General features: G+C 41.7%; 1 protein-coding gene across 1 annotated transcript in view; it reads right to left on the bottom strand.

Annotated features, from left to right (window-relative positions):
* SELP (selectin P) overlaps positions 1 to 27,545 on the bottom strand; it is a 37,186-nt gene extending 9,641 nt beyond the window's left edge. Inside the window, exons 1-8 of the mRNA XM_047783982.1 lie at positions 27,263 to 27,545; positions 16,111 to 16,201; positions 13,757 to 14,143; positions 10,421 to 10,528; positions 9,756 to 9,941; positions 8,708 to 8,893; positions 5,686 to 5,871; positions 1,687 to 1,872 (exon numbers count right to left, since the gene is read on the bottom strand). Coding sequence (XP_047639938.1) covers positions 1,687 to 1,872; positions 5,686 to 5,871; positions 8,708 to 8,893; positions 9,756 to 9,941; positions 10,421 to 10,528; positions 13,757 to 14,143; positions 16,111 to 16,201; positions 27,263 to 27,265 — 1,333 coding nt within the window. The 5' untranslated portion in view covers positions 27,266 to 27,545. The remainder of the gene's footprint in view (positions 1 to 1,686; positions 1,873 to 5,685; positions 5,872 to 8,707; positions 8,894 to 9,755; positions 9,942 to 10,420; positions 10,529 to 13,756; positions 14,144 to 16,110; positions 16,202 to 27,262) is intronic.
* Positions 27,546 to 27,869: the final 324 nt, after the last annotated feature.

The raw sequence follows: 27,869 nt of genomic DNA, 5'->3' as shown, positions 1-27,869 counted from the left end.
GTCTAATAACACTCTCTTAGGAGTATTATAGCAACTAGTAGATTGCAAGCCTCGTGGTACTTTCCTGCCCAGACCACATTTGGGTATTTCACTTGATGCTCACCCAGCAGCAAGAGGAGAAAGTTCAGTCAGAGTAAACAAAGAACTAAAAGCGGAAGGGAAATGGCAGGTCACAGGAAGTGGTGGTGAGTGTCAGTCTCCTCCCTGTGAAACGCCCACAGGCAGGACAGTGTGGAGCAACAAACTATAATCTGTGCCCCATACAACTCAGGGTTTCCCGGAAGGGTGCTGATCACTGTGACACCCTTCTCAAGTTCTTCCCCAAAGGTGTGTAGACTTTGCAGCATATCTAGGCTTCAGTGTAGCCAGGGTGAGCGCTGAGGAGCCAAGGTCTCAAGCCTCACCCTCATCTCTGCAGCTCTGAAGGTGTGCCCAGCCCTTGCCCCAGTGGCTTGCCATGCTCTCTGGTGCCTGGTGATAAAGGACATGCAAATCTGCTGAGTTTGTCAGCCCGTTCATTCATTCATTCATTCATTCATTCACTCGCTGTTGACCTAACTTAACAGTGGTGTGTGTATGTGTGCATGTGTGTGCTTGTGTATGATGTGAATAGTTTCCTTTTTATTAAAAACATGTGTCTGCCTGCTTTCACTCAGATGTTGGAAGTTTTTACAAAGTAAAAAACAAAGGCAAGCAGTGCAGAATTGCCTAGTATTTTACCTATTTAATTATTAAAATTATATATATATATATGCATCATAAAAATACTAATTGTGTGCAGGAAAAGATGGATAGGGAAAATCTTGGAAGAATGGAAAAACATAACCAGTGTCTGTTTTAGGGTGGGGTATTTTAGGGGGATATTTAAGAAGATTTTTTTGTTTTTACGCAGCTGTTATAAATAAAAATCTTTTTAAAAGCAATATTTGTGATAAATATAAGTAAATAATTGGATACATTGAGTAGAAAAAGGAATGGGGAATATTAAAAAAATACATCTATTTTTCAATTCCCAAACACAGATGATTAGAATGAGGTCTATTTCATATGAGAACTGGCTTTATTTTATATCAAGTATAGTGCATATATATATATGTATACTTTTTTCCTGAGAATCCTGTGACTTTGCATTTTTAAGTTAGTTTCTTCCTCTTTTCATCAGTCTTAACTTTATCCTAAGTGTATGTTTCCCATCTTACACAACTCTTGAAGGATATTTGCAGCCAGGTACCTGTAAATTCTACCCTCCCATTCCACTACTATACACATGAGTTATCCCCAGTCCACCATTATACTCTATGGTTCCTAGGAGTAAATTGCCAGGTTACCCTTGGGACAAACATCTTGAGGCAATTTTTTCCCTCTGGCCTTCTTTCCAGATACTATCTTTAGCCAAGTGAGAACAGTTCACCTGGTTCATGAGAGGAGCCTGCAGGTCCTGGTAAAGGCTCTAGTACAGAGTCAGCTGGGGGCCATTCCCATGTCCTATTGCCAAGCATCCTCTCACTTGTGGTACTGTCTAGCCCCTGAAGACATCTGCATTTGGGATCCCTGGCTTATGTAATTACCGTGTTAATTTTCCATTCCATTTCAAGCTTCTGTCCCCCAGATAATCACCACTTCTAAAAATACAGCTTTTGAAAATAAGCCTACAGTTTCCAAGATGCTAGAAAGAGTTCATCTTACCTTGGCATTCTGGAGCAGGAGCACTCCAGTTCCCCGTCTCCAAGCATTGCAGCACACTTGCTCCCACCAGGGACGAGCCTTCATCACAGGTGAAGCTGCAGGTTGACTGGTACCTAAAGGCACCAAAGGGATGGGAGCAGTTCACCTGGGCCTTTTCTGGGGCTGGGAGATCCTGGCACTGCAATGCTAAGGAGTGAGGAAGAAAGAAAGGGAATGAGGAACAGTAATGTACAAGTACTCACTGATTTCAACCCCTTAATCCTTTCTAGTGCCAAGAGGAGGGGTTTTGGAATGGATCGTGTTTAACCTGGAGGATGACAAAAATATCCTTTAATCACAATGCCAAATGAAGGACTCTATAAGGAAAATGTTGAGCCATTGTTAAGCATTTTGGCAATATGTATCCATAATTTTAAAAAATCATACTTTTGGACCCAAGAATCTACACTATGTAATCGAGATGCAAATCAAAAATCAATTTAGAGAATTTTTACCATGATATTATTTGTGAGAGAAAAATGTCAAAAATAAATAAATGCAACTAAGTAGAGACTTAAAATTAATTATATTGGCTCCATGAAGGGAATATTAAAGGTTACTAAAAATGATATATTTTACTTTGAAAAGATATGGGACGTGTCTCACTGTATGAGGATAAGTGAAAAAGAATAAAATTATATATACCATGATCTCAATCATATAAAATAGACGGCCACAAATGGAGAGAATGCATGTGTTCTATATATGTTAAATCTTTTCTCATTGTTAAAATAGGAGCAATAATTTTAACTACCATATGGAGTTAGACTAAAATGCTCCATAAATATTATCTGCTATTATTATTAACAGTAGTAGCAGCAGCCGCAGTAGCAGTCATAGTGTTAAAATCATTATAGCTATGCATCAGATGCAGACCTTGACCATCAGAGTGGAAAACACTAGGAAAGCCTATCAAGGGAATTATGGAAACCCCGTATCTGGATGCTTAAGAGAATAGCAAGTTCTCTCTTCTAGATGACTGGGTATTAGCTACCTAGAGATAAAAATGGTTCCAGTGACTCTTAAGATCTCTCCCTTTTGAGTGTGTCAGTCTCTCAGAGAATATATCCCCAACACAGCCCATTACCCTCACTAAGCCTCACCATCATAGTGCATAGTGAGCTGTTCCTCTACTGCCTCATTTTTTTAATTGTAGTAAAAAATATTACACATAGCATAAAATTTATCTTTTACCACTTAGCCACTTTTTTTTTTTTTTTTTTTTGGCTGCACCTATGGCGCACAGAAGTTCCCAGGCCAGGGACTAAACCCGAGCCTCAGCAATCACAATGCCGGATCCTTAACCCACCAGGGAACTCCCCACTTAGCTCTTTTGAAGCATACGGTTCAGTGATATTAAATACATTCATATATAGGGGCAACCATCACCACCATCCATCTCCAGAACATTTTTCATCATCTCAAACTGAAACTCTACATTCATTAAATAGTAACCACTTATTCCCCTCCCCCCAGCCCCCAGCAATCACTGTTCTACTTTGTGTCTCTATGATTCTGACTGCTCTAAGAACCTCATATGTGTGGAACCATTCAGTACTTGTCTTTTCATGACTGGCTCATTACACTCAGTGTAACATCCTGGAGGTTCATCCTTGTTATAGCACAGGTCAGAATTTCCTTCCTTCTCAAGGTCAAACAGTATTACATCATCTGTAAGGGCACATCTTTCTTTTCTTTTTTGTGATGGACACTTGGGTTGCTTCCACATTTTAACTATTATTTAGTAATGCTGCTATGAACATGTGTGTATAAATCTCTCTTTGAGATCCTGCTTTCAAGCCACCGCCTCATTTTAAAATCAGGAAGGACCCTGGGGATTCACATAAATTTCTCGAGGATATCACATGAAATGCCAATATTCTTTCTTTTTTTTTTTTTTTTTGGTCTTTTTGCCTTTTCTAGGGCCACTTTCTGAGGCATATGGAGGTTCCCAGGCTAGGGATCTAATCAGAGCTGTAGCCACCAGCCTATGCCAGAGCCATAGCAATGCGGGATCCGAGCCGCATCTTTGACCTACACCACAGCTCATGTCAACGCTGGATCCTTAACCCACTGAGCAAGGCCAGGGATCAAACCCACAACCTCATGGTTCCTAGTCAGATTAGTTAACCAATGAGCCATGACGGGAACTCCGAAATGCCAATATCCTAATGCTGGGACAGGAATTCTGTGTAGGGTATTCCTTGTTTAAAAAAAAAAAAATGGGGCAAAAGACCTGAATAGACATTTCTCCAAAGAAGATATACAGATGGCCAACAAACACATGAAAAAATGCTCAACATCGCTGGTTGTAAGAGAAATGCAAATCAAAACTACCATGAGATATCACCTCACACCAGTCAGAATGGCCATCATTAATAAATCCACAAATAACAAGTGCTGGAGGGGCTGTGGAGAAAAGGGAACCCTCCTACACTGTTGGTGGGAATGTAAACTGGTACCGCCACTATGGAGAACAGTTTGGAGATACCTTAGAAATCTATACATAGAACTTCCATATGACCCAGCAATCCCACTCTTGGGCATCTATCCGGACAAAACTCTACTTAAAAGAGACACATGCACCCACATGTTCATTGCAGCACTATTCCCAATAGCCAAGACATGGAAACAACCCAAATGTCCATCAACAGATGATTGGATTTGGAAGATGTGGTATATATACACAATGGAATACTACTCAGCCATAAAAAAGAATGACATAATGCCATTTGCAGCAACATGGATGGAACTAGAGACTCTCATACTGAGTGAAATGAGCCAGAAAGACAAAGACAAATACCATATGATATCACTTAGAACTGGAATCTAATATCCAGCACAAATGAACATCTCCTCAGAAAAGAAAATCATGGACTTGGAGAAGAGACTTGTGGCTGCCTGATGGGAGGGGGAGGGAGAGGGAGGGATCGGGAGCTTGGGCTTATCAGACACAACTTAGAATAGATTTACAAGGAGATCCTGCTGAATAGCATTGAGAACTTTGTCTAGATATTCCTGTTGCAACAGAAGAAAGACTGGGGGAAAAATGTAATTGTAATGTATACATGTAAGGATAACCTGACCCCTTACTGTACAGTGGGAAAATAAAAAAAAAAAAATGCAGTATCAGCAAAGCACAATAAAACGAAGTGCAAAGAAATAAGGTATGCCTGAATGATAATACTGAACTTCAAAATATTCTGAGAGCATGAGAAACAAAAAAAAAAAAGCCAGAACTAATTACCTTTTGTGTTAATAAATGGAGAAGTCATTTATCCCATTTAATGTAAATTGTCAAAGCTCAACTGCTTTTTCCCAAGTTTTTAGATCTAATATAACAGAATTACTAACAAAAAAAAAATGATCCTAGTGATTTCCTTATAAATTGATTCTCTCATAAGAGCAAGTTAGAGATGATTTTGTAAAATCAGATCACAGACATATGATTTACAAGGTAATGTCATTATCATTATTTTACCTATTTGTAAAGCTCATAGCAGTTTTACGCTTGCATTTACATGCATTAACCCACAACCACTAGTGAGAAGGGTAGATAAGACAGATAATAGTACTCTTATTTTGCAGATGACACTGAGTTTCAGAGAGACCAAAAGCTTGTTGCTAGGAAATGACAGAACTGGACTAAATGTCTTGTTATTACTCTTCCACTGATCCATGCTGTTCCTCATGCATCATTCTTTCCTCCCAACCTTCCCTCTTTCACACCAATCTGTGTCAGTCAGTGTAGCCCTCATCTTGCATTTCAGGATGCTGCATGGACACGTGCCTAGGACTGCCTCCACTCACCACTTCATCCCCAGTGCCAGCACAAGGGCCTGGCACATAATAGATTCTTAGTAAATGTTTGAGTAATAAATGAGTGACAGAGCTAAGTGCAGATGCTGATGTCTTCAACAAGCTGAGAGGACACGGAGAAAATGTTATGTGTCACAGTACCTTGACAGACTGGAGCTGGTGCTGTCCACTGTCCCAAGTCAGAACATCGAACTGTGTCAGCTCCTCTCAGCGTGAAACCCTTAGCACAGCGAAAGCTACAGCTCGTGTTGTACTGAAATGCTCTCGAAGACGGGAAGCAATCCATGCTTCCCCGGACAGGACTCTCCAGCGGCTCACAGGTAATGGCTAAATGGAAAAAGGTGTCATTTGAAATCTGATAATGGAAGGTCTCAGTTCCTTTTCAGAAGAGCCCCTGGAGAGATGCTACATCTTCCTGACCCATGTTACCAATATATTCAGAATACTATGTCCTCCCTTTTCCAAAAGGGGACCCTGCCCGGAACCACTTGCCATGCTCCTAGTTGCCTGAACCACACTCACCTGCCCTTAAGGTCTCAACTTAGACTTCACTTTCCTTAAGAAGCCTTCCCTGCCCACCCAATACTGGGGGAGGAGCTCTTCCTGTGTGCTCCCACAGCCCCTGTTCTTGAGCTGCTCATGCACTACTGTCATTCTGCCCCTTAGACAGCAGTGTCCTTGAGGCTGATGTTAATCATCCGCAGTTGTATTGCAGAGCCTGGCAGTGTTTGGGACATAGAAGTTGCTCTTTATGTATTCATTTTGGCCGTGCCTACAGCATGCAGAAGTTCCTAGCACAGGGATCAAACCTGAGTCACAGCAATGACAACACTGAATCCTTAACTGCTAGGCCACTAGAGAATTCCATCAAAGCTGTCCTTTAAATATTCATTGGCAGTATTTGTGAAATTGATCTGGAAGGGGCAGATATAGAGCAGACTGGACTTTTAAGGAAAAAGCTGAAACAACATAGCTTCTTGTTGACACTCTATTTACGCAGCCCTACAAAACCATCCTGAATGAGCCCTGATATTTTGAGTGACATCCCTGAGGTCTCATATCTAGAATACAGGATGTCATCCTAATCAGACTTCAGTTGCCAAGAGAGTACAGCCCAAGGTCAGTTCCTGAGCACAATTAAACCCTGGGTAACCTCAATTCTGATAAAGACTGGTTTCCTCATGCTCTTCCTTGATAAAGCATTTCATCTTCAGGATATTCTTGGGATTTTTTAGGGTGTAGAGACTATCATTACACTGTGACCCTAAACCTCTGCTTTTTAAGACTCAATGGTCCGCTAGTGTTTCTGTCTTACTTTGCAGATGAGAAAAATAAGGTTCAGATATTTTAAGTGACATCCCTGAGGTCTCATATGTACACAGCAGCAGAGCTAGGTTTATAATCCAGGTCTCCCAGAATTCACTAATCCTATCCCCCTTACTGTTTTATAGGAAGAAGTTGTGAAGCAATTTCACAGAATTCAGTTTTGTGGTATTATGCAATTGCCTAGAATTGTCTCATAACCTCCTTTTCTTTCTTTCTTTTTTTTTTTTTTTTTGCCACACCTGAGGCATGTGGAAGTTCCTGGGGCCAGGGATCAAATCTACGCCACGGCAAGCAACCTGAGCCACTGCAGTGACAATGCTGGATCCTTAACCTGCTGAGCCTCAAGATAACTCCCATAACCTCCTTTTTCAAATGCAGTGTCCCTTTGATGCTTTGCCAAAGGCTACCACCAAGGGCTGTGATAAGCAATTTCTCTGTCCCAGTAGCCACTGTTCTGACTCCATCTGATTTATAGGAAGGGCATTGTCCCACAGTGTCTATATGCCAGTGAGCCAGGGAGGGAACAAAAGGGAGAAACAAAGGCTATCTGCTAGGTACTTTATACATCCTATTTAATTGTATACTTTTTATATACTTCTTCCTCATAAAAGCTCCTTGCAACTCATAGCTCCTTTCAAGGAGGTGAAAACCATATTTCCCAGAGACTGAACAACCTGTTTCAGTGTCAGAGCCTGGAGTAGATCATTCTGATGTTAAGAGCCCTGATCTTTCCACTGTGCCATGACTCCTTCCCAGGTGAACCGGAGGCTGCTAATGGAAAAATCCTACCCTCACAGGTTGGCAAGGGTGCAGTCCCTTGGCCAGTGCCAACACAGCAGAGTGTGCCCCAGCCCCTCACATGATGGCCAGGTTTGCCTTCAGATTTGCAGCTGAGCCATATGCAAAGGCAATGAGGGGATGGACACACCCTAGGGTTCCTTTGCTAAGGGCTTCAAGGAGCTAACACTGCATAGCTGGAGAGAACAATCATGGCGAGGGGAAAGGCATGGAGGAAGGAGAAAGACCATGGCCACAGCTGGAGAGCAACAATGAAACAACCTCTGAAAATCCAGGTGGAGCTAGGAATTTGTAAGGGTCAGGAGCCCCTAGTGATGTTTGTCCAAATGTGGACTATCAGTCCTCAGTGTTACCCTAATCTCTTTATTAGAAAAAAGTCTTTTCTTTTTTTTTTGTCTTTCTAGGGCTGCACCCATGGCATGTGGAGGTTCCCAGGCTAGGGGTCTATTCGGAGCTGTAGCCACCAGCCTACACCAGAGCTGCAGCAACTTGGGATCTGAGCCACATCTTCAACCTACACCACAGCTCACGGCAACGCCAGATCCTTAACCCACTGAGCGAGGCCAGGGATCAAACCCACAACCTCATGGTTTCTAGTTGGATTCCTTAACCACTGAGCCATGATGGGAACTCCAGAAAAAATTCCTTTAAGCTTTTTCTAATATCTTCTCTTCCCTTTATCTCTATAAACCTGTCCTGGTGGGTCTTCTAGGGTCTACTTACAGATGTAGATGCCACCCTAGGCCTCTTAGGTGAAATTTACAAATGAGGTCATTCTGAAACTGCTTGAAGTCAGAGAGTTTGGGCCAAAGGAGGAGTTTTAAATCTTTAAAATCAGCTGTAAAATCAGCCTCTTGTTTTTCTAGAGTCCACTTTCTTTTCCGAGCCCAGATATACCTGATCTATCTGAGTAGTAGGTAAAAGGGGAGTCAAGTTTTTGTGATTCAGGCCAGTTTTTCTACAAGCTCAGTTTCATCTGTGCTCCCAGCAAGAACCAGGTACAGTGGACAATGTACATCCCCAACTGCCTGAAACTCACCTTTACACACTGGAACTGGGGCCGTCCACATCCCCGAAGCTGTGCACTGCACCACCTCTGGCCCAACTAATGCATATCCCTCTTCACAACTGAAGTTGCAGCTGGACTGGTACTGGAATGCTTTTTCAGAGTGGAGACATGCCATGTTCCCTTTCTCAGGAGACTTCAGGGCTGGGCACTGAACAGCTGACAACCACAGAACAATAACATGAGACCTTGGGTTAGGCCCAGCACCTTGGAAGCCTCAGGATGCTGCAAACAGCAATTCACACCTTCCTAAAGTGTCAGGCAAGGTGGTGAACTTGGTTGGTTAAGTGGTACTTTCAGTGCCTATTTGGAAGATCTGAACATATGTTTTTACTTGCTTTTTAAAGAAGCAAGGTAAAGTTATCATATTAATAATACCCAACCCCTAAATCATCATTGTACTCAGTTCACTTTGTCATTCCCAAAGGAAGAGGGACCTTTTTTAATGCTTTTGCCTGAGGATCAAGCATTAAACTGATTCTCTCACTCTACAGATACAGAATACCATGAAAATAAAAATTATTATTATTCTGGTTGGTGGGCAAAAGTAATAACCAGAATTTCTTATCTGATGTAGATGTTCATTGTTTTTTTCTTTTTTTTTCTTTTTTTGCTTTTTAGGGCTGCACCCATGGCATATGGAGGTTCCCAGGCTAGGGGTCTAATCAGAATCACAGCTGCCAGCCCACACTGCAGCCACAGCCACGTGGGATCCAAGCTGTGCCTGCAACCTACACCACAGCTCATAGTAACACCAGATCCTTAACTTACTGAGCGAGGCCAGGGACCGAACCTGCATCCTCATGGATCCTAGTCAGGTTTGTTAACCACTGAGACAAGAAGGGAACTCCATTTTAAAAAAAATTTTATGATGATTTTTATTTTTTCCATTATAGCTGGTTTAGTGTTCTGTCAATTTTCTACTGTACAGCAAAGGTTGCCTTCAATGGCTTTTAAATGGAGGAAATCCCCTCTAAAATTCTAGCTGTCAGGAAGAATGGAAAGAATTGGGTCTACATACCTACACACTGTGGGGGCGGATGAGTCCAGTTTCCAGAAGCCAAACATTCCAGCTCATTGGGTCCATTTAGTGTGTACCCTTCAGCACAGTGGAAGCTGCACTGAGAGTTGAAGGAGAAATTTCCCAGAGGGTGACTGCAGTTTGTGAGCACATATCGAGGGAGTTTAAATTCTCCACACTCTTTGACTGTGGAGACAAAATATTGATATTTTTCTTTGCAGGTTGAAAGACAATGTCAGGCTTGCTAAAACCTAGAACTGTTTATATACCCCTCCTAAACCCATCTCCTCAGGCTTCTAGCCCAACCTGTTAATCTTTACCTGGTTCCTTTGCATTGGTTGCATCTTGGGAAATAATCATTCTTTCACTGGTTTTTATTTCAAGCAAGCAAAGTTAGCCTGAGAGGGTTCTCTTTGTTATAATGCCTTTATGGTTCCCTTTTACCTTTTGAGGTTTTTTAATTGAGGAAATGTTCTAAGAATAAAGTGTGTTAACACAGAGTGTCTGTCTTGGACAATTTGAGTGGTGCAGACTGACAGATGGTACAGAGAGGGGCCAGGACTAATCTTAGCTCACTGGAAAGTCTCCAATATGATTTATTTTCTGGCATCACTTCTAGAAAAAGACCAATGACCACAATAGTATCAATAAAAGAGTGGCCTCACCATATTCACATGTTGGTCCATAGAATCCAGAGTAGCAGGAGCAGGTATAGTTCCCGATGGTCTCAGTGCACTCTCCCTGCTTGCTGCAGGATGTGCTCTGGCAAGAGGCTGAATGGAAACAGAACAGTCAGAAAGAATCATGGGCATTCCCAGGAGGTGTGGAAAAAAGCTAGATTCTTGTTCCATGTCACAGACTTAGCCCAACTTGGGTAAGTTTGAGCTAGCCAGACAACAGAAAACCACAGCACCCTCTGGAGAGCCAGCCTGTTCCCTGTGAAGGGCATAGGAGGAGGCTGCAGGAACATTGCATGGCTTCCATTCAGGCCACATTTACTGTTTCCAGAGGAAGAGTTTCCATGTGTGGATGCAGAGGGATGGATGGAGCTCCCAATAATAGATATTCAGACAGGAACAGGTTGTGGCTTTTTAACCAAGAGCATTTATAGAGTTGTATTATTACAGAACCTCATATGACAGATATTACAACCTAGAGATTAGGAACCAGATGTGGGGAGGGATCATGTATATGATCAGAATCCATACTCTGCTCCCTACTATTATGTACCCTCAGGAAAGTTACGTCTTTGAACCCAACCTACCCAATGTTAGGGTCTAAGCCCTTCTACCTTTTGTTTCTCTTAAGTTGATGCACAGCGCCATATGGTGGAGGAGCAGAGGAGCTGAAGGAGATCTTCAAGACCTACTCATGATAAAGGACAAATAACCTTATGGGGAGCTGTGTCACATGTCTAACTATGCCAGGTTTATATGGTGCTAAGCGTGACTGCCCTGACAGGCTTTCCTCACTAAGGCTGTGCCACTTGGGTAACATAACAGAGAAGATCCAGGTTTCTTTCCTGCAAGAGACTCTTGGCGGGTGTAGGCATTATGGTAATGATGCTGCATTATTAGAATTGTTACTATGAAAGCACTGAGCGTGTTTTTCTTGATGGTTTTATCAATGAGGTCATGGCTGGGGTAAGATAAGTAGCTAGGTTGTTTCCTGGTGGTGTTTCCTAAGCCCGTCTGCATTGGTCCACATTGGGGTTTTTCACAAGAGGAAATCCATGTCATGTAGAGGGTTGTGCTAGATAATCTCTATGTTTGCTGTCCACTCTGAGATCCTATAGTTCTCCAGGCCATGCAAGTTTCTACCACAGGACATTCCCAGGGCAGCCAGTGAGTTTAGTGAAGCTGCACTAGGTCACTGGGAAGGGTTCCAAGTAAAGAGAAGATAAAGAAAGCAACAGTAGCCCCTAGAGAGAGAGATTTTGCCCACAGCTTTCATCCTATTCACCCTGACCCACCAATTGCCTTACAGTAGCAATACCTGCCTGCCCTATGCCCTCGGAGCATTCAAACTTTGTTCTGACCATACCTTCCTCAACATCTCAGAACTCTATGAATGAAAAAACAGCCAACGTTCTGTATTCCATTCCATTCCAGGGTTTCCAGGCAGGTTAGTAACTTATCTATTCCTTTGGGTCTCCAGGAAAGAATGTAATGATGATTCCATGAATATATCTTTTTTTTTTCTGGTTTTGCTCTTTTGATACCCTGCTTTGCAGTCTAGCAGATCCTGGCATTTTAGGGAATTATTCCAACTTGATTTCTTGTTGCAGTGTACATATCTATTTCTCATATTTTCCATGGAGAATTAATGGTTCCCTACATCTTTTACATCTTGGATAACAAAATGCCAATCAATGATAGTGGCTGCCTAGAGTATTGTGCTAATGGAGATGGGAGCCAACTGTGTTCAGGTGTAATTGTTAATTAGAGATGTCTTCCATTGTTGCAGTTTAGAGCAGTGGCATTGTTCATGCCAGTAATATTCAATCTATTTTCTTCCCTGAAATTGTTTGCAAGCTTCATTGAGAAAAACTATGCTGCTGATATGGATGTTGAAGGTAGGGCGTGGGGTTGAGGGGGAGCAGTAGCATGTTGGAACATCTAGTGGCAACTAAGATCATCAGTTTCAGGGAGGCATAGCCCTGGGAGGGTAGGGAGCTGACTAGGAGGGCAGAAGAACAAGCTAATATTCTGGTAACATCCATCCTGGCCTATGAAGAACAGGTCATTATTTCATCTATTAATTTAATAATAAATAAGTTATTTATAAAATGAGATCTGACCCATGACAACACATGTATGGATATGGATATGTTTCCTCTCAGCCAGGAGGCTGTGTGAGGAGAGGGAGAAAGTACAGGATAGACACTACACTGGGTATTCTGTCCCATTATTGTTGAGGGCTTCTGAGGGGAGGTGTTTATAATCTGAAGAATTTAGAACATGCATAGCAGAGTGTGACATCTATAAGATGACTTCTTAAAGATGCTTCAGAGTGGTTGGGACTGTAGCCCTGGGCAGTCAGTACTCTCCCTCTCCACAGTGTCCATGTGCTACCCAGGGCAGGAGGGGCTCCTCTGGATGGGAAGCCTATCAGAAAGACAGGAGCAGTTCTGGCATGAGGTGCATGACTACAGGAAGAACAGGCTTACATGAGTGTCTGTGTACTCTCCAACCTAGAGAGTGAAGAATCAGATATATACCCAGGATCTTGCTTTCCTTCTTCCCTTTCCTCACCAATCCTCCCTGCCCCAGCCCCTACCAAAGTCCAAAAGACCTGGAGATATATTGTGAAAAGGCTCTGCAAAGCATCTGTCTTCCTTGGTCATGTTCTCAAATTGTCTCCTGAGAATGTTGAGCCAAGAGTGTGGTCACATATGGAGCTAAAGAAACACCACCTTTGGGGCATGAGTTTAAAACTGGCTGTATCATCAAGCAGCTTAGAAATTGGGTAGATTCCAGAATAGCTCTGAGCCTTTCCCTCATCAGCAAGATGAGAGGAATAGAAGGGGTTAATTGATTAGGTTCTCATGAGAAATAAGTACAACTAATCCTAAATAGACTAATGACACCTGAACCAATAACAGTGCCTGAAACATCCTGATGTTCTGTAGGTATTAGTTACAGCTGCATCTCTTAGAGGCAGAGTCAAGTTACCTTTCAACTTTATACTGTCTCTTATACTATGGTATAGTAGTGCAAAAAAGGTTCTTGACATAAATTTTAGGAGACTAAAACTTTCTGAGCATCTGTTTCATCAATTATAAATTAGAAGGATGGACCAGATGATATCAAAATTTCCTTCTGGTTTCAAAAGGCCAGTTTTCTCTAATCCTGATCTTAAATTCTTCAAGGTGCTCATAACACTTTGTTTTCATGTACCTGACATAATGACTCAATGTTATTGACTCTGGGTCTATATTAATGACCCAGAGAAGGCATTTTTTTTTTAAGAGGCAGATTTTGGAATAGAGAAGTCCCTACCTGTATAGCACAGAGCCCGCTTTCTTTTCACACAAGGCTCATCATTCCACTTGCCAGGAGTTAACTGACTCTTGATGTACATCTCCACACAGTCCTGGTTGTTGCTCTCATTATTGGGCTCATTCTTAGCCCAGTTCTCAGCCTCCTGGGTTAGGGTCTTTTTGGTTCCCACCCAGGTCCACTTATTGTTGATCTTTCGCATCCCAATCCAGTAATAAGAGCTGTGGTAAGGTATGACGTCATTGAGGTAGGCAATCTCCTTTTTATTCTGGATGGCCACTAAGTCTGTGAAGTACCTCTGGCAGAATACTCGCGAAGTATTCCATGAGTAAGCGGAGGTGCTATAATTATAGGTCCATGCTGCCACTCCCTTCTGGTTCATTAGATCTAGGTAAAGGAGAGTGAGGGCCACGTTAGCATTCCAAACGAGGAGGAGGCTGTGAACATAAGCACACTTTTTTGATGAGTTTGACCAGAAGACAAATCCTAACATAGGACTTTTTATGTCTAATCTAGTTGTCTTAAGGAAAAAGAGTGGTTTCTATCATTGATGTAAACGTACACATGAAGTCAGAATTCCTGTTGAGGCTCAGCAGATTAAGAACCCAAGTAGTATCTGTGAGGACTCAGGTTCAATCCCTGGTCTCACTCAGGGGGTTAAGGAACTGGCCATTGCTGTGAGCTGTGGTTTAGGTCCCAGACGAGGCTCATATCCGGCATTGTTGTGGCTGTGGTGTGGGCCTGCAGCTGCAGCTCCAACTCAACCCCTAGCCTGGCAATTTCCATATGCCATGGGCACAGCCCTAATAAAGAAAAAAATATATATACCTGAAGTCAGAATAGGAAAATGTTCTCTTCTAAGGATCTTTTCTATTAAAGATTTGAAATCATAAGATGCCAGAGTTGGAAGGGACCTCAGAGATCATCTAATCTTCTTTTGTAAATGGAGGAAACATATTAAATACTTTGCCCAAGCCCACATAAAATGTCTTGAGGGCTGCTTCATATCTACAAGTACTACCTCTTCACATGGAAAAAAGATGCTTTATGATCTGGAGCCTACCTGCTGGCCCAGCCTCATTACCTACCATGTTATGTTTACATTTATTTATTTGAGCAAAACAGAACTCCCAAGCCTTTGCACATGCTCTTCCTGCGATTCTGCCTGCCCTTTCCACTTAGCCCTGGTAAACTTTTCCTCCCCTACTTTCCATGACTTTCCCAGGTAGGCTTTGTGTTCTTTCCCAGGTAGGCTTTGTGTTCCTTCCCTGAGCCTCCCACTGCACCCCATCTCTGCCTCCACCTTCATTGCTATCAGGTACTGCAGCATCTGTGCTGATAACATGGGCCACATCTGCTAGATTCGGAATCCTGATGGTGGCCTTTTTTACCTCTGGATTCTGAACACCAACCCTAGAGCTGGGCATTTCACAGACATTTGCTAAATACCTGTTGAGTGAAACAACAGTTTTGTGACAGAGGCTCATCAGATCTCCTGTTTTGCAGTCTCATGTGCCACTGTTCTTGGCTGTTTTTCTTTGATAAATTATTCCACTTCCTCCATCTCTGCTTACTCACTTGTTAAAATAAACCAAGCCTTGCAAAAAAAAAAAAAATGTTTGTGAAATCAAATGAAATTAAAGGATGTGCCCTTCAAAGGTATAAAGGGCACCACAAGGTATTGTTTTTGTAGCCACTGGGAGCTCACCTCAGCCAGAAGAGGCCAGTTCCCATGTAAAGAGGTGTACAATGTAAGCAATCAGGCCTGGAAATGGCTCTTTCCTGTTTATGAAGTCTTGCTCCTATTCAGCCCTCACCTCTGTTGCCCACAGAAGGGTTGGTTGTGTTTGTCCCTCCCTCCCAGCCACCTCCATGGAATTGTTTTAACAGAAGCCTCTTTTCTGATATCACCAGGGCTACAATTTGTCTTGCGTGGACTCGAGACAGTTTTACCTTCAGAATCCTCTTCCTCTCTAAGAAACTATTAAAAACTTTATTTTACAACAGCATTGGTAGAAAGATGAATATATTAGTATTATATAAGAAAACAGCTTCTATGGCCTAGAAAAAAATGATTTTTACAGAAATTAAAACATTTTTGTGGGTCCCTAGAAGAAACGTGGGCCTGTGACTCTTGAGTCTAATGGCTAAGTTGGTCCTGGATATGTCTGTTGACATTCTTCCTGAAAGCTTTCCTACCAATATGATGGTGTTGGGTGCATTTTTCCTTCAGGAATGTGGGTGGGGACAGTTTTCCCCTGCCTCACAACAACTGGCTACCATCCTTAATGTCTTCCACCTGGAGAGGTTACCCCTATTCTCTCAGGGCTAGGTGAAAGGTTAGCATGGTTTACCAGAGATCAGGGCATTGAAGAAGAGCAGTTGGACAGTTCTGAAGCTCACTCTCTGAAATCTCCAGTTGCAGATGGCTTTTAGGCAGCTGGCCTGGAATAAGAAAAGAAGACTTCCTTTTAGTATTCATGTGCAATTAGTGTGGCCAAAAAAATTGTGGTTAATAATCATTCTATTGAGTAATAATACTGCTCGTTTCCATTAAGCGTGGCTCAAGCCCCCTGCTCTCTTTTTGCCTCTAGCTTCTCTGTTCTTTTTGCCTCTCACTGCTCTGTTCAAGTCCTACCTACCCTACTTGGATATTGCACCATGGCTCAGGACGGAATTCATGTCTTCATTCATTCAAAAAATATTTATTGAGTAACTGCTTTGTGCTACTAGTATTTTTAATGACACATTTTGTAATGTGCATGTAAAAAAACCACTACCATTATTATTATGCAATAATCTCCCTTTAAGAACTGGTATACCATACCCAAGAATAATAGGAAGTCACATGAAAACTCCCTGATTTACACAGTTGTCTGACCTATACCTTGATGTACAGAACATCAACCAGTTGTTCTGTGCTATGCCATTTTTTATATATTATCGATCTATATTTTCTTTTCTTCCTTAACTCTTTCAGCATGTCTATAATACCATTCAATGTTAATATATGTGTGTATACATACATATTTAATTTTTATTAGTATATGTATAATAAACCTATTCTCCTTGGGTCTATAACAAGTATGATTTCTCATGAGCTCCCTTCTGTTGGGAATTCATCAGATCTATTAACATTTTAAAGGTTTTTTTTTTTTTTTGATAAACAGTTTCTGGAAATGCTCATCTCCCTCATGTTACATACGGAAACCTAAAGGTTGGAGAGTCTAAAATAGCATATTCTATGAAGTTCCCATCATGGCACAGTGGTTAATGAATCCGACCAGGAACCATGAGGTTGTGGGTTTGGTCCCTGGCCTTGCTCAGTGGGTTAAGGGTCCGGCGTTGACGTGAGCTGTGGTGTAGGTTGCAGATGTGGCTTGGATCCCGCGTTGCTGTGGCTCTGGTGTAGGCCAGTGTCTACAGCTCCAATTCAACTCCTAGCCTGGGAATTTCCATATGCCGTGGGAGCGGCCTTAGAAAAGACAAATAAAATAAAATAAAATAAAATAAAATAAAATAAAATAAACACATATTCGAAATGACAGAAGCAGAGCCTGACTCTGAAACAAGAGCTTTTCCCACATTACTTTCTTACCTTTATAAACCCCCAGGCTTCCAAATCCATGCTGTGTTGTTTTTGTGGATGACAGAATGTATGACATGTCCAAGCCTAGCTACCACAACTATACCCATCCAGAGTCACCCCAATGTCACCACCAACATAAAAATAGTTCATTTGCTTTGAAACTGAAACTTTATTGTTCTTCCAGCAGATTACTACCTCAAGATCCTCCTGTATAGAAATTCTCAACTGCCAGAGACCAGGCTTCCGAGATGGATGATATAGGGTGTATGGGGTGGTGTGGAGGAGAGGGGTGGTGGTGGTGGTGGTGGTGTGTGTGTGCAATGCATATGCACTGTTGACTGCAGCTGGACCAGATAGCAAAAGTGGACATAACTTAAAGCAGGGCAAATCCCCCAGATAGTGGGGTTATCTTTGTACAAGAAGCTTGGCACTTTTCCATCTAGGAGTTTCCAAATATTGACTTTGGTGAGTACGCATATTATGTGCTCTTATGAACTAGGACACTAATCAACTGGCCTCTGTAAGACCGATGGTCAAACATTGAGTATCATAATGCTATGACTTATGGTCCTGTTTATTTGCACAGGAAGTAAGGTGATAATCCTTAGTGGGAACATAATCCCACAGCATCCTCTTTGGATTGTATTATATCACCAGCTATTGTTAGCACCACATTTCTATTCAATACCTGGAGAATACCATGCCAGGAGCTATGGCAGAAATCTTTAAACTAGGATGAGCCTGGTTTCACAAAGGGGTACACAAGCAAGGAAAATTTAAGTAAGTCTGTGCTCAGATTCTCAGCTCCAACATGTACACTTTCCTAAAACCAATTTGCCTACAAATGTATCCTTCTCCCATTTTACAAAAGAAATCACACCTTTTACTAACTTCTTATTTATTATGGGGTCTTGCCTCTGTATGTGAAAAGCATAGGTGTGCCAGGCAGAGACCACCCCAAATATTGGTTTAGACCTTGAGAACTTGAATGCTTCAAATCATAGGGAGTGTGGCAAATCTTTTTAAAGTCCAGTAGTTTCCATTTCTCTTTTTTAATCTGCTTTGATGGAGACCAAATTAAGTGGACAGATGCTAAACTGTTGACTAAATATTGATACTAAATCACTGTGTAATTTGGGGCATGTGACTTGAAAGGAGTTCAAAGAATTGAGAGACATTGCTATAATAAGCTTTCATTTACTGATTCATGTGAATAAATTTCGTCAGTGTTAAGATCCTTAAGAATTAAGTATAAGAACGGAATTGATGGTGAATTTATTTGATTGTATGAATAAATAATAGTCCTACAAAGATACATGAAAAGAGGAAAAGGCCCACTTCTTATGTAGAGATGAATTGTTAATAGCATTTTAGATAGGAAAGTTTAAGTTAGTTATCAAAATCTAGAGTATGTTTATGCCATTTTACTGTGTACTAAAACTAATTGTCATGCTAACTCGATCAAAAAGGAAAACATTTTACCACATAGAAATTTATGGTTTTAAAATTGATCTTCTACATTTCAACTTATGTTTTTATTTTGTAAAGAATACGATATAGGGAATTCCCATTGTGGTGCAACAGAAACGAATCTGACTAGTATCCATGAGGACACAGGTTTGATCCCTGGCCTTTCTCAGTGGGTTAAGGATCCAGCATTGCTGTGAGCTGTGGTGTAGGTTTCAGACATGGCTCGGATCTGGAGTGGCTGCAGCTGTGGCTGTGGTGCAGGCCAGAGTTTACAGCTCTGATTTTGACACCTAGCCTGGGAACCTCCATATACCACTAGTGCAGCCCTAAAAAGGCAGGAAAAAAAAAAGAAGAAGAAGAATATGATATAGTGATCAAGAAAATACTTTAAGCTTAAAAATATATTATCCTAGGTTAAAATTCTGTAGAGTAAGTGAAATAAAATAAGTATTAGAGAAAATGAATCATAAAATTTCCTATCATTGGGAACTAGTCTATGGATTTTTTTAAGTGATAAGTGTTATCAGATCACTGTAGTATTTAATTCCATTGGATAAATTCTAAGAAATAATGTAATTTTTTTTTATTATGAAAGGACAACCTTTACAATGTACTGGAAATTCCATCTTTTATTTAAAAACTTATGATGAAAAATTTTAGCTCCCCACTTTGAAATGTTCAAGAGGTCACATAGTTTTCCAGATTCTTTTTAGAGGTACAGAAGCAAAAATATTTCTGGCGATGAGCATAATAATATAGCCTAATGAAGAGAATCCCAGTATTTGCCTTTGAACCTGTGCTGAGTGTCTTCTCAGGGAGACTGAGGAAGGACTGCAGTGTTTTTAATCTGGTGGTGCTCTTCCTGTGCCCTTAGAAAGTAGTTTTCTTCCTTTAGAGAGTATTTCTAGGGGTTTCTCTGGCTTTGGGAACAGCTCAAGGAAATGTGTTGGGACAGAGCCCAGGTGCTGCTCCTGACTTCTTATCACCATTTCCAACTCCATCCACTATCCCAACAGAGCTGTTTTATGTTTTAACTTGTTTGTTTAAACTTTTCAATATGGTTTGGTTTAAACATAAATAAGGAGGAGGGGGGAGGAAGAGAGGGAGAGGGAGAGAAGATGGTTTTAAAAGACTGGTAGGTCCAGGAGTTCCCTTCGTAGCTCAGGGTTAACAAACATGACTACGATCCATGAGGATATAGGTTCAATCCCTGGCCTTGCTCAGTGGGTGAAGGATCCAGTGTTGCTGTGGCTGTGGTATAGGCTAGTGGCTACAGCGCTGAGTTGACTCCTAGCCTGGGAAGCTCCGTATGCCACGGGTATGGCCCTTAAAAAAAAGGCCAAAAAAAAAGACCAAAAAATAAAACAAAAGACTGGTAGGCCCTTCTAACCAAGACACAACATCCAAGAAAGGAAAACACAAGTCATTATGAGTTCTCTGCTTTCATCTGACCATACTTTTCTATTTTTTTGAAAGCATCCAAATATCAAGAATCACTTCTCACAGGATGTTTGAAAGCTGTAAGAGACCATAAAGATTACTACCAAATCAATTAAGCATTTCTCCAGCATTCTTCAGCAGGGCTTTTGGACCATGGAACCTCAAGATGGTGCCAACATTACTCCCCATCCCTGAGACTCAGGGAGTCTAGAAGATTTGCCAAAGCTTACTCACTAGAATGTATGTTGGGTTAACACAGTGATTCTTATTCTCACTGAATTCATGAGCTCCTATGAAAGTCTGATAAAAAGCCATAGTTATGATTCTTTCAAAAATGCACGCTTGAAATTATTTAGATAATTTCAGAAGGTTACGGGCCCTGAGTTCGAATCTTTGTGTTAAATGTCAGGCAGCACCTTGACACATTGACAATTGAGAAGGGTGTTGTCCGTGGGTGCAGAGGATGAATGATGCTTAAAAATCTTCCTTTGAGTAGTAACTTTCCTCTGAAACTTCCTTGGTGTGGGCAAGCCTTCTCACATCTGCTCCTGCTCTCAGTTTCGTCTTCAGGATAGGACAGTGCTAGATCTAGAATGCTAAAGAGTTAAGGACTCTGTCCTGGTATTTGTTACTAAACAACTTAAGTGTTGAAACAAGAGAAAATGCCTCTCTAAGAGAAGCAGCCATATGCTCTGTCAATCTTTACTTTAATGTTCCCTGGAAGCCTGCTTCAAACTGGAAGTCACTGAGAGGGAGTCTGAGACTGGTCATTAGAGTAACATCCTGTGCCTGTGTAAACTTTCTTTAAGGCTGCTTTGCACCATATTTATCTTTTACTTTGCTTTCCAAATAACTAAAAGTGATTGCAGGGTGAAGAGAGGGGCAGAGAGAAAGTAGGAGTGAGTGTTTTTTCTCAACCTTCCTTTACATGGAAAGAGGCAGTAGATACCAATAGAAGCTCCATGGCTGCCAGCATTCCAGATGGCTTACAAAGTCATCAGGAAAGGTACTGCAGAAAGCAGAATCTGTTCTCCTACGTTGTAGACCATAAATAGGCCTTGCACTTTTAGAGGCCTAGAACTTACAATGTCCCTCCCTAGACACTCTGTCTTCTGTCTAGGTCTTATCCTATTTCTCTCCTTCCTCTACAGTACAGTTGTCTTAACTTCCTTGCCTCTCCTTTCCTCTCTAGCTCCCTGTCCCGCCAGCCTACAAAACTGCTTTTGCTGCTTTACCACTGACACCCTAATTACCAAACCCATTGAAGACTTTGCACCATTATCTTCCTTGACCTTTCTGCAGTAATAAATATTACTGACTACTTCCTTTTGGGTAAAATGTTTCCCTTTGTTCTTCTCTAACATCTTGAGCAATTTTTGAGACTTCCCATATCCATGTCAACCCTCTGCCTTCACTTGCAGAGATGGATTCCCCTGGGTTCTTGCCTCTATGACCCTATTCTCTTATAATTCTTCTGCTTTCCCAGGGTCTCCTTATGGCCAACTGTTTGCCAGTGGCCTTCCACCAGCAGCATCTTCATCCCTGACTTCCCTACTGAGCATCAAGTCTGCAACCCAAATATAAAACAAGTATATGAGCACAGAGCCAGAGGCAGATGCTGGCAGAGGCTTCTCAGGGCAAGGGTTGTGACTTAAACGCATCTGAATCCCAGCCATAGTAGAGAGCAGCTGCTTAGTGCTTAATAAATATGATATGGAAGAATGAATGAATAGCAGTAGGAGTATGACTGGCAGTAAGATAGAAGTGTGCTGAATGGGAAAATTTGGGGAAAATATGTGATAATTATAAATAACTACAATATGGCTACAGCAGTGAGCATGTCAGATTAAAAAATGTATTATGATTAGAAAAACATAAGAAGGCTGTGCAAAAAAAATATGTTCTTGGAACTTTGTCTCATTCTCTTTGAGTATGAGAGAAATAAGGAGTACTATGGCTCACATCCCACATGAGAGAACAAAGGAGGGACCCACTCTCTTAACTCCTTGTGGGTAGCAGAGACAGATAAGGAGAGAAGTGAGGGAATCAGGACTTACCATAGGTGGTGTGTCTCAGGAAAGCCTGGAGGTACATCAAATAACAGCACCTCTTAGAAGTAGAGGAGAAAGCAAATTCCATCTAACTCTCTGGGGGGTGTGTGTGTGTCCCTTTGAAAGGCTCTAGCCCTGAAGAAGCTCACATAAGGGATTCATGTTCTTACTTCACAGACATAATCACTGACCCAAGCCCCATAACCTACTTCCCCACATAGACCCTTAATATCCTCCATCAGGTGGGACCAGGGAGGGAAGACCAAGGATCCCTTCACATCAATCTGCCAGCAAATCCTACTGACCACTTTACCTTCTGATGAGATATCTGGCTGTTCTCCAAATTTCCACTAGTTCAAACATTACCATTTCTTTCCTGGACCAGAGAAATCATCTTCTAATGGGTTTCTTCTCAGGATTACCCATAGGTGGTGTGTCTCCACCAATTCTTTCTCTCTAATGCAGTCAGAATGATATTCCTAACACAAAATATGATCATATCACTTCATTACTTAAAACCCATCCTACTCACTGAGCAATACATACAAACTCCTTAAGATGACACGTGCAAGGCTCTTCAAAATGAGGCTTCTTCCTATTTGTCTAGTCTCATCTCCTGCCATCACTCCTGTTAACCCCCACCCCTGCCACACTTCTACAGTGCATTTGTAACAAAACTTCTTGTACTTTCCAGAAGGTACTTTGTGCTCCCTATGTTCTTCTTATGCTCATAGCACCGTGTTCTATGAGTGCCTAGCGCTATAAATCCAAAAATCCCTCCCTCAGGGCAGCCTTCCTTATTACCGATCTCTTCCTCCCCAATACCAAGATAGGTATAACCTTGTTATTACTTGTGTTCTTTCCCATTACTTGTTTCAATAACTATTGATTCATTAAGTGTCTACAATGTTGTCAGGCACTGTTCTAGGTACTGGCATTAAAATGATTAAGAAAACCCCACTATCCCCATCCTTATGGAAGTACATCCGATGGAAGGCATACAATGAAACAAACAACAGTAAATATACAACATTACTGAACAAGTAAACATAAAAATTAGAAGATAATGATAAGTGCTAGGTAGAGAATGAAAGCCAGGTTATGTGATAGAGTGACTGGATGATAACACTACACAGGGAGACAGGCATGTCACCATGTAAGCTGACAACAGAATGACCAGAAGAAGCTAGGGAAAGCAGGTGGAAGAGCATTAAAGACAGAAGGAAATGCTAATATTAGGGCTTTTGGGTGGAAGGAAAGTATGAAGTGTTCAGAGAACATGAAGACATCAGTGTGGCTGGAATGGAAGGAGCAAGGGGAAGAAGAGTATAATGCGAAGCTGGTGAGAGGTCATTCTGGGCTTTGGGAACCAACACGAGGGGATGAGATTTTGTTCCAAGTGTGATGACAAGTAGGGCAGTGAGCTGATTTTAAGAGAAATAGTGATGTGGTCTGAATGATGCTGAAAATTGACAGATCCTATAGGTTAAATGAAAAGGAAGTATGTCGGGGCCAGATCTTGTGAGTCTGAAATGACAGTTGCAGAAGGGGATCCAGTTGCCAGAGTTCTGAATAAAGTGTCCTGGAACAGATACATCTACCAATGTCGGTTTTCTTTTTAAAGTTGGAGGCAATATTATTATCTGTAGTCCTTCAAATTAAAAAAGTAACAAGTCTACAGTGGTTTTAAATTAATTATTTCTCTTTAACATTTATTTAGATATACTTCTAGCATGCTACTAGGTATATGGTGGGACACCAAATAAATATTTGCAAATATTGGATATTATAATAGCTACAAAATTAGTTTGTTTTGTCTTAGAGATTTCTTATGAAGAAAAAAGGAAGTTAAAGAGGGTCAATGGGGATGCAAAGGGAAGTGGTGGATATGAGAGTCATTGAGGAGGCAGAACTTTTCAATGTGGTGGCAGAGTCCAGATTTTCAAGGTAGTGCAACTGATATCATTATTTCCCTTAATTTTCTGGGTGGTAGTAGTGGTATAGCATAGATACTAGCAGCCCCAGCCTAAAGGCAGAAAACAAAATAGTGAAACAAAGAGGTCTACAAGTCCAATAGAAACAAAGACAAGAAGCCAGAACATCAATGCTAAAAATTATATTAATTTTTAATTAATTAATTATATAATTAATGTCTATATATTTAGACTCCTGATCACCTTCACTACGGGTAAAATATTAGCATTAAAAATAAAGTAGCATACTTAAAAGATTTTTTTTATCATTTAGGGCATACCTGAGCTATATCCCTACAAATATAAAAGATTTTTTTGTGTGTTTGACTTTATAAAATTTCTGTTTTGCTTTTCACTCAAAGAAATGAGTCACTTAGAAAACAATGTAATGAATGTTATTTATTTATTTATTTATTTATTGTCTTTTTGCCATTTCTTGGGCCTCTCCCGTGGCATATGGAGGTTCCCAGGCTAGGGGTCTAATCGGAGCTGTAGCCACCGGCCCACACCAGAGCCACAGCAACGTGGGATCTGAGCCGTGTCTGCAACCTGCACCACAGCTCACAGCAACGCCGGACCCTTAACCCACTGAGCAAGGCCAGGGACTGAACCCGCAGCCTCATGGTTCCTAGTCGGATTCGTTAACCACTGCGCCATGATGGGAACTCCTGAATGTCATTTATGAAATACCATGTGCCTGTCCTCCAGGACAGGTCCAGGGTCTTTTCCCAGTACTTCCTGTTATGTAGTAAGTCATTTTGATGTTTGATTAATAAGCTTCCACTTACAAAATTCTGAGGCTGCACATTCTAAGAGGTAGCAGCCAGCCCAGGAGACCATAAACCATTTAATTATACTTTGAAAAACTGGTAATGGAAGGAAAAGGAAGAACTAGAATCAACAGACATAAGATGGCTAAAAGGTATAAATGGAAGTGAATCCAGACTTGCTCCTTAGCCCACTCACACCCTGATTAGCATGGGCACAATTTAACTGTAAATTCTCCATCTAGAGCGCCCCCTCTGAGGGTCCACCTGAATAAAAACACCCCACCAGATAAACCTTAACAACTTTCCTCAGGTCTTAGAGGTGGACTGAAGCCACTCTGAACTTGAAGTCAAATTTACACATAGTTTGAGGTTCCTGAATCCCAAGAGCCAAATGTGCTCCAGGGCAAAGGAAAAGGAAGGTATTTAGAATATTTAACCCCAGGGCTGGAGTTCTTAGCACATCATTGCAGAGTTCCTTCCAGCCTAGTTGCAGGATATCGGTGGAGGAACTTCTGAGCACAAAGCATAGAAGGCCACAGAGTTCCTAATTAGAGACAGACCCACCACAAGCAGGTCTGGGAACCCTCTGGGGTTATCCATAAAGCTCCGGGTTTGGGTGAATATCTGCAGTTTCATCTGGGAAGAGGAGATATACCTTTCATCAGAATCTCAAAGAATTCCATGATTTAATATGTTAACATATCTCTAAAATAAAGGAGGATCCCAAAGAGAATAGAAGGAAGAAAGAAATAACTGCATTCATGTAAGTTGACCAATTCAGGAGAAGTATGATACACAAGAGATAAGAATAACCCACATTCTTTCATCATTGGAGTTTAAGTTCATGACAGACTCAAACTCCTTCCTCTTCTTTTCATCATCCATCCTTTTATTCCTATTCTCCCTGACATGGAAAATCCTTATTAAAAGTATTTGAAAATTGTACTATAGTAAAGCAAAAAGTTGGGGTGATTAGGGTTTAAGTGCTTCTTATAGAAGCACTTTCCCATAGAAAGGGGCTCAAAAAATAGGAACAACCTGGTTCTTCTCAAGACACAGACTGTAGGATTTTGGACCCTAGGACTGTATGAGCTACACTGGTAAGTCCAGAATAAAACCCTGTGTGTCTTCTCTAGAGTAATGTTAGCAAGTTCAAGAAAGCCTTTTTACGTGGATCCCCAAACCCACAAAACCCAAGACTTTTCTCTTTCTCGGAGTTCCTGTTGTGGCTCAGTGGTTAACGAATCCAACTAGGATCCGTGACACTACGGGATTCGATCCCTGGCCTTGCTCAGAGGGTTAAGGATCCGGCGTTGCTGTGAGCTGTGGTGTGGGTCACAGACGCGGCTCGGATACCACGTTGCTGTGGCTCTGGCGTAGGCCGGCGGCTACAGCTCCGATTCGACCCCTAGCCTGGGAACCTCCATGTGCCATGAGAGCAGCCCAAGAAATGGCAAAAAGCCCCCCCCCCAAAAAAAGAATTTTCTCTTTCTCATGAAAATAATAGCTAACATTCACTAATCAGTAACTATGCGCCAGGCTCAGACCTAAATGCTTTTCAGTATAAGCTTACTCAATCCTTATAATGATACTCCACAGTAGGGTACTATTATTCTATCCATTTTACAGGTGAGGAACTGGATCACTAACAGGACTGAGAGTTGGGACAGAAATGGGAACTGTGTGGATACTCCACATCAGTCCCAGTAGATTCCTAGGGCTCAGAGAAAGAAATAGGAGAGCTGGGGATGAGAAATCATTCAATCATAGTCTTGTCCCAGGGCACTTGCTCAGCTTTACGTTCAATCCAAACAGAATAGCAATCCTGGAGAAGAGGGTTGAGGATTTACCAAGATTTCCTCCAAGAGAATCCCTATAAGCCCTGGTAGGAAAAATAGCAGCTGTGGAGCCAGAGGACAGAAGATCAAATCCAGACATCGTCAAACCTAGTAGCACACCCTGGGTCAAACACCCAGCCTCTGTGAGGCACAGTGGCTTCATCTGGATCATGGACATAGCAACCTCAGCTCACAGGGATAATGGGAGGGTCAAAGTGGACAGCAGGCTTTAAAATGCTTACCAGCTCTAAAGGGCTGTTCAACATAAAGCTCCATGACTATTGTGATTCCTCATTTTCAGAAACTTTGCCTGACTGCCTCAGCCCCAAACCACTTCAACCCAATCACTTCCCATAAAAAGAGAAATGAACTCACCATCTCCTCTGCGCCTTGGCTGGCTTTCTGCTATCTGCCCAACCCAGCCTTCTTATAGTCTTGTTGCCTCCCCTCCGTTGTCAGGCTGTTTAGAAAAGCAGCTTCCTATTCACTTTCCTGAAAGTCACCACGGCCCTTCCCATGAAGTTAGAATGTTGATAATACAGGAGCGATGTTGGCAGCTTAGAAATAACAGTCACAGAAGCCAAGAGCGGGGGAGGGGGTGGCAGTGGAGGGTTGCCTACTTCCACAGAAGGTGGTCTGGACACGGGGACAAATATGAATCACTCCTGGATATCCCAGGCTGAGAAGTGCAGGAACTGTACCCACATCCCCCGTTTCCTTTGACTATGATACGAACTCCAATTTAAGGCAAAGTATTTGGAAAGCACGCTTTTTCTTAATCAAAAGATCTTAGTGTAAATTTTCCAGGTATTGTGAAATCTCAGTGAATGTTTCTCTTCTGGCAGGCTTCGGAGGGATAAGGAACAAAGATAGTAACAAAAAGAAATAATTAGGTGGGAAAGGGAAAAGCCACTGAGGGTTTCTGGCAATTGAGACAGGGGGGATTGTTGGAGTTTTGAAGTTTAATATGAAATAGACATGG

This window comes from Phacochoerus africanus, chromosome 6 (assembly GCF_016906955.1).
Source record: "Phacochoerus africanus isolate WHEZ1 chromosome 6, ROS_Pafr_v1, whole genome shotgun sequence".
Taxonomy (NCBI): Eukaryota; Metazoa; Chordata; class Mammalia; order Artiodactyla; family Suidae; genus Phacochoerus; species Phacochoerus africanus.
Note: the sequence above shows the minus strand (reverse complement) of the source record. Positions and strands in the feature narration are given on the sequence as shown.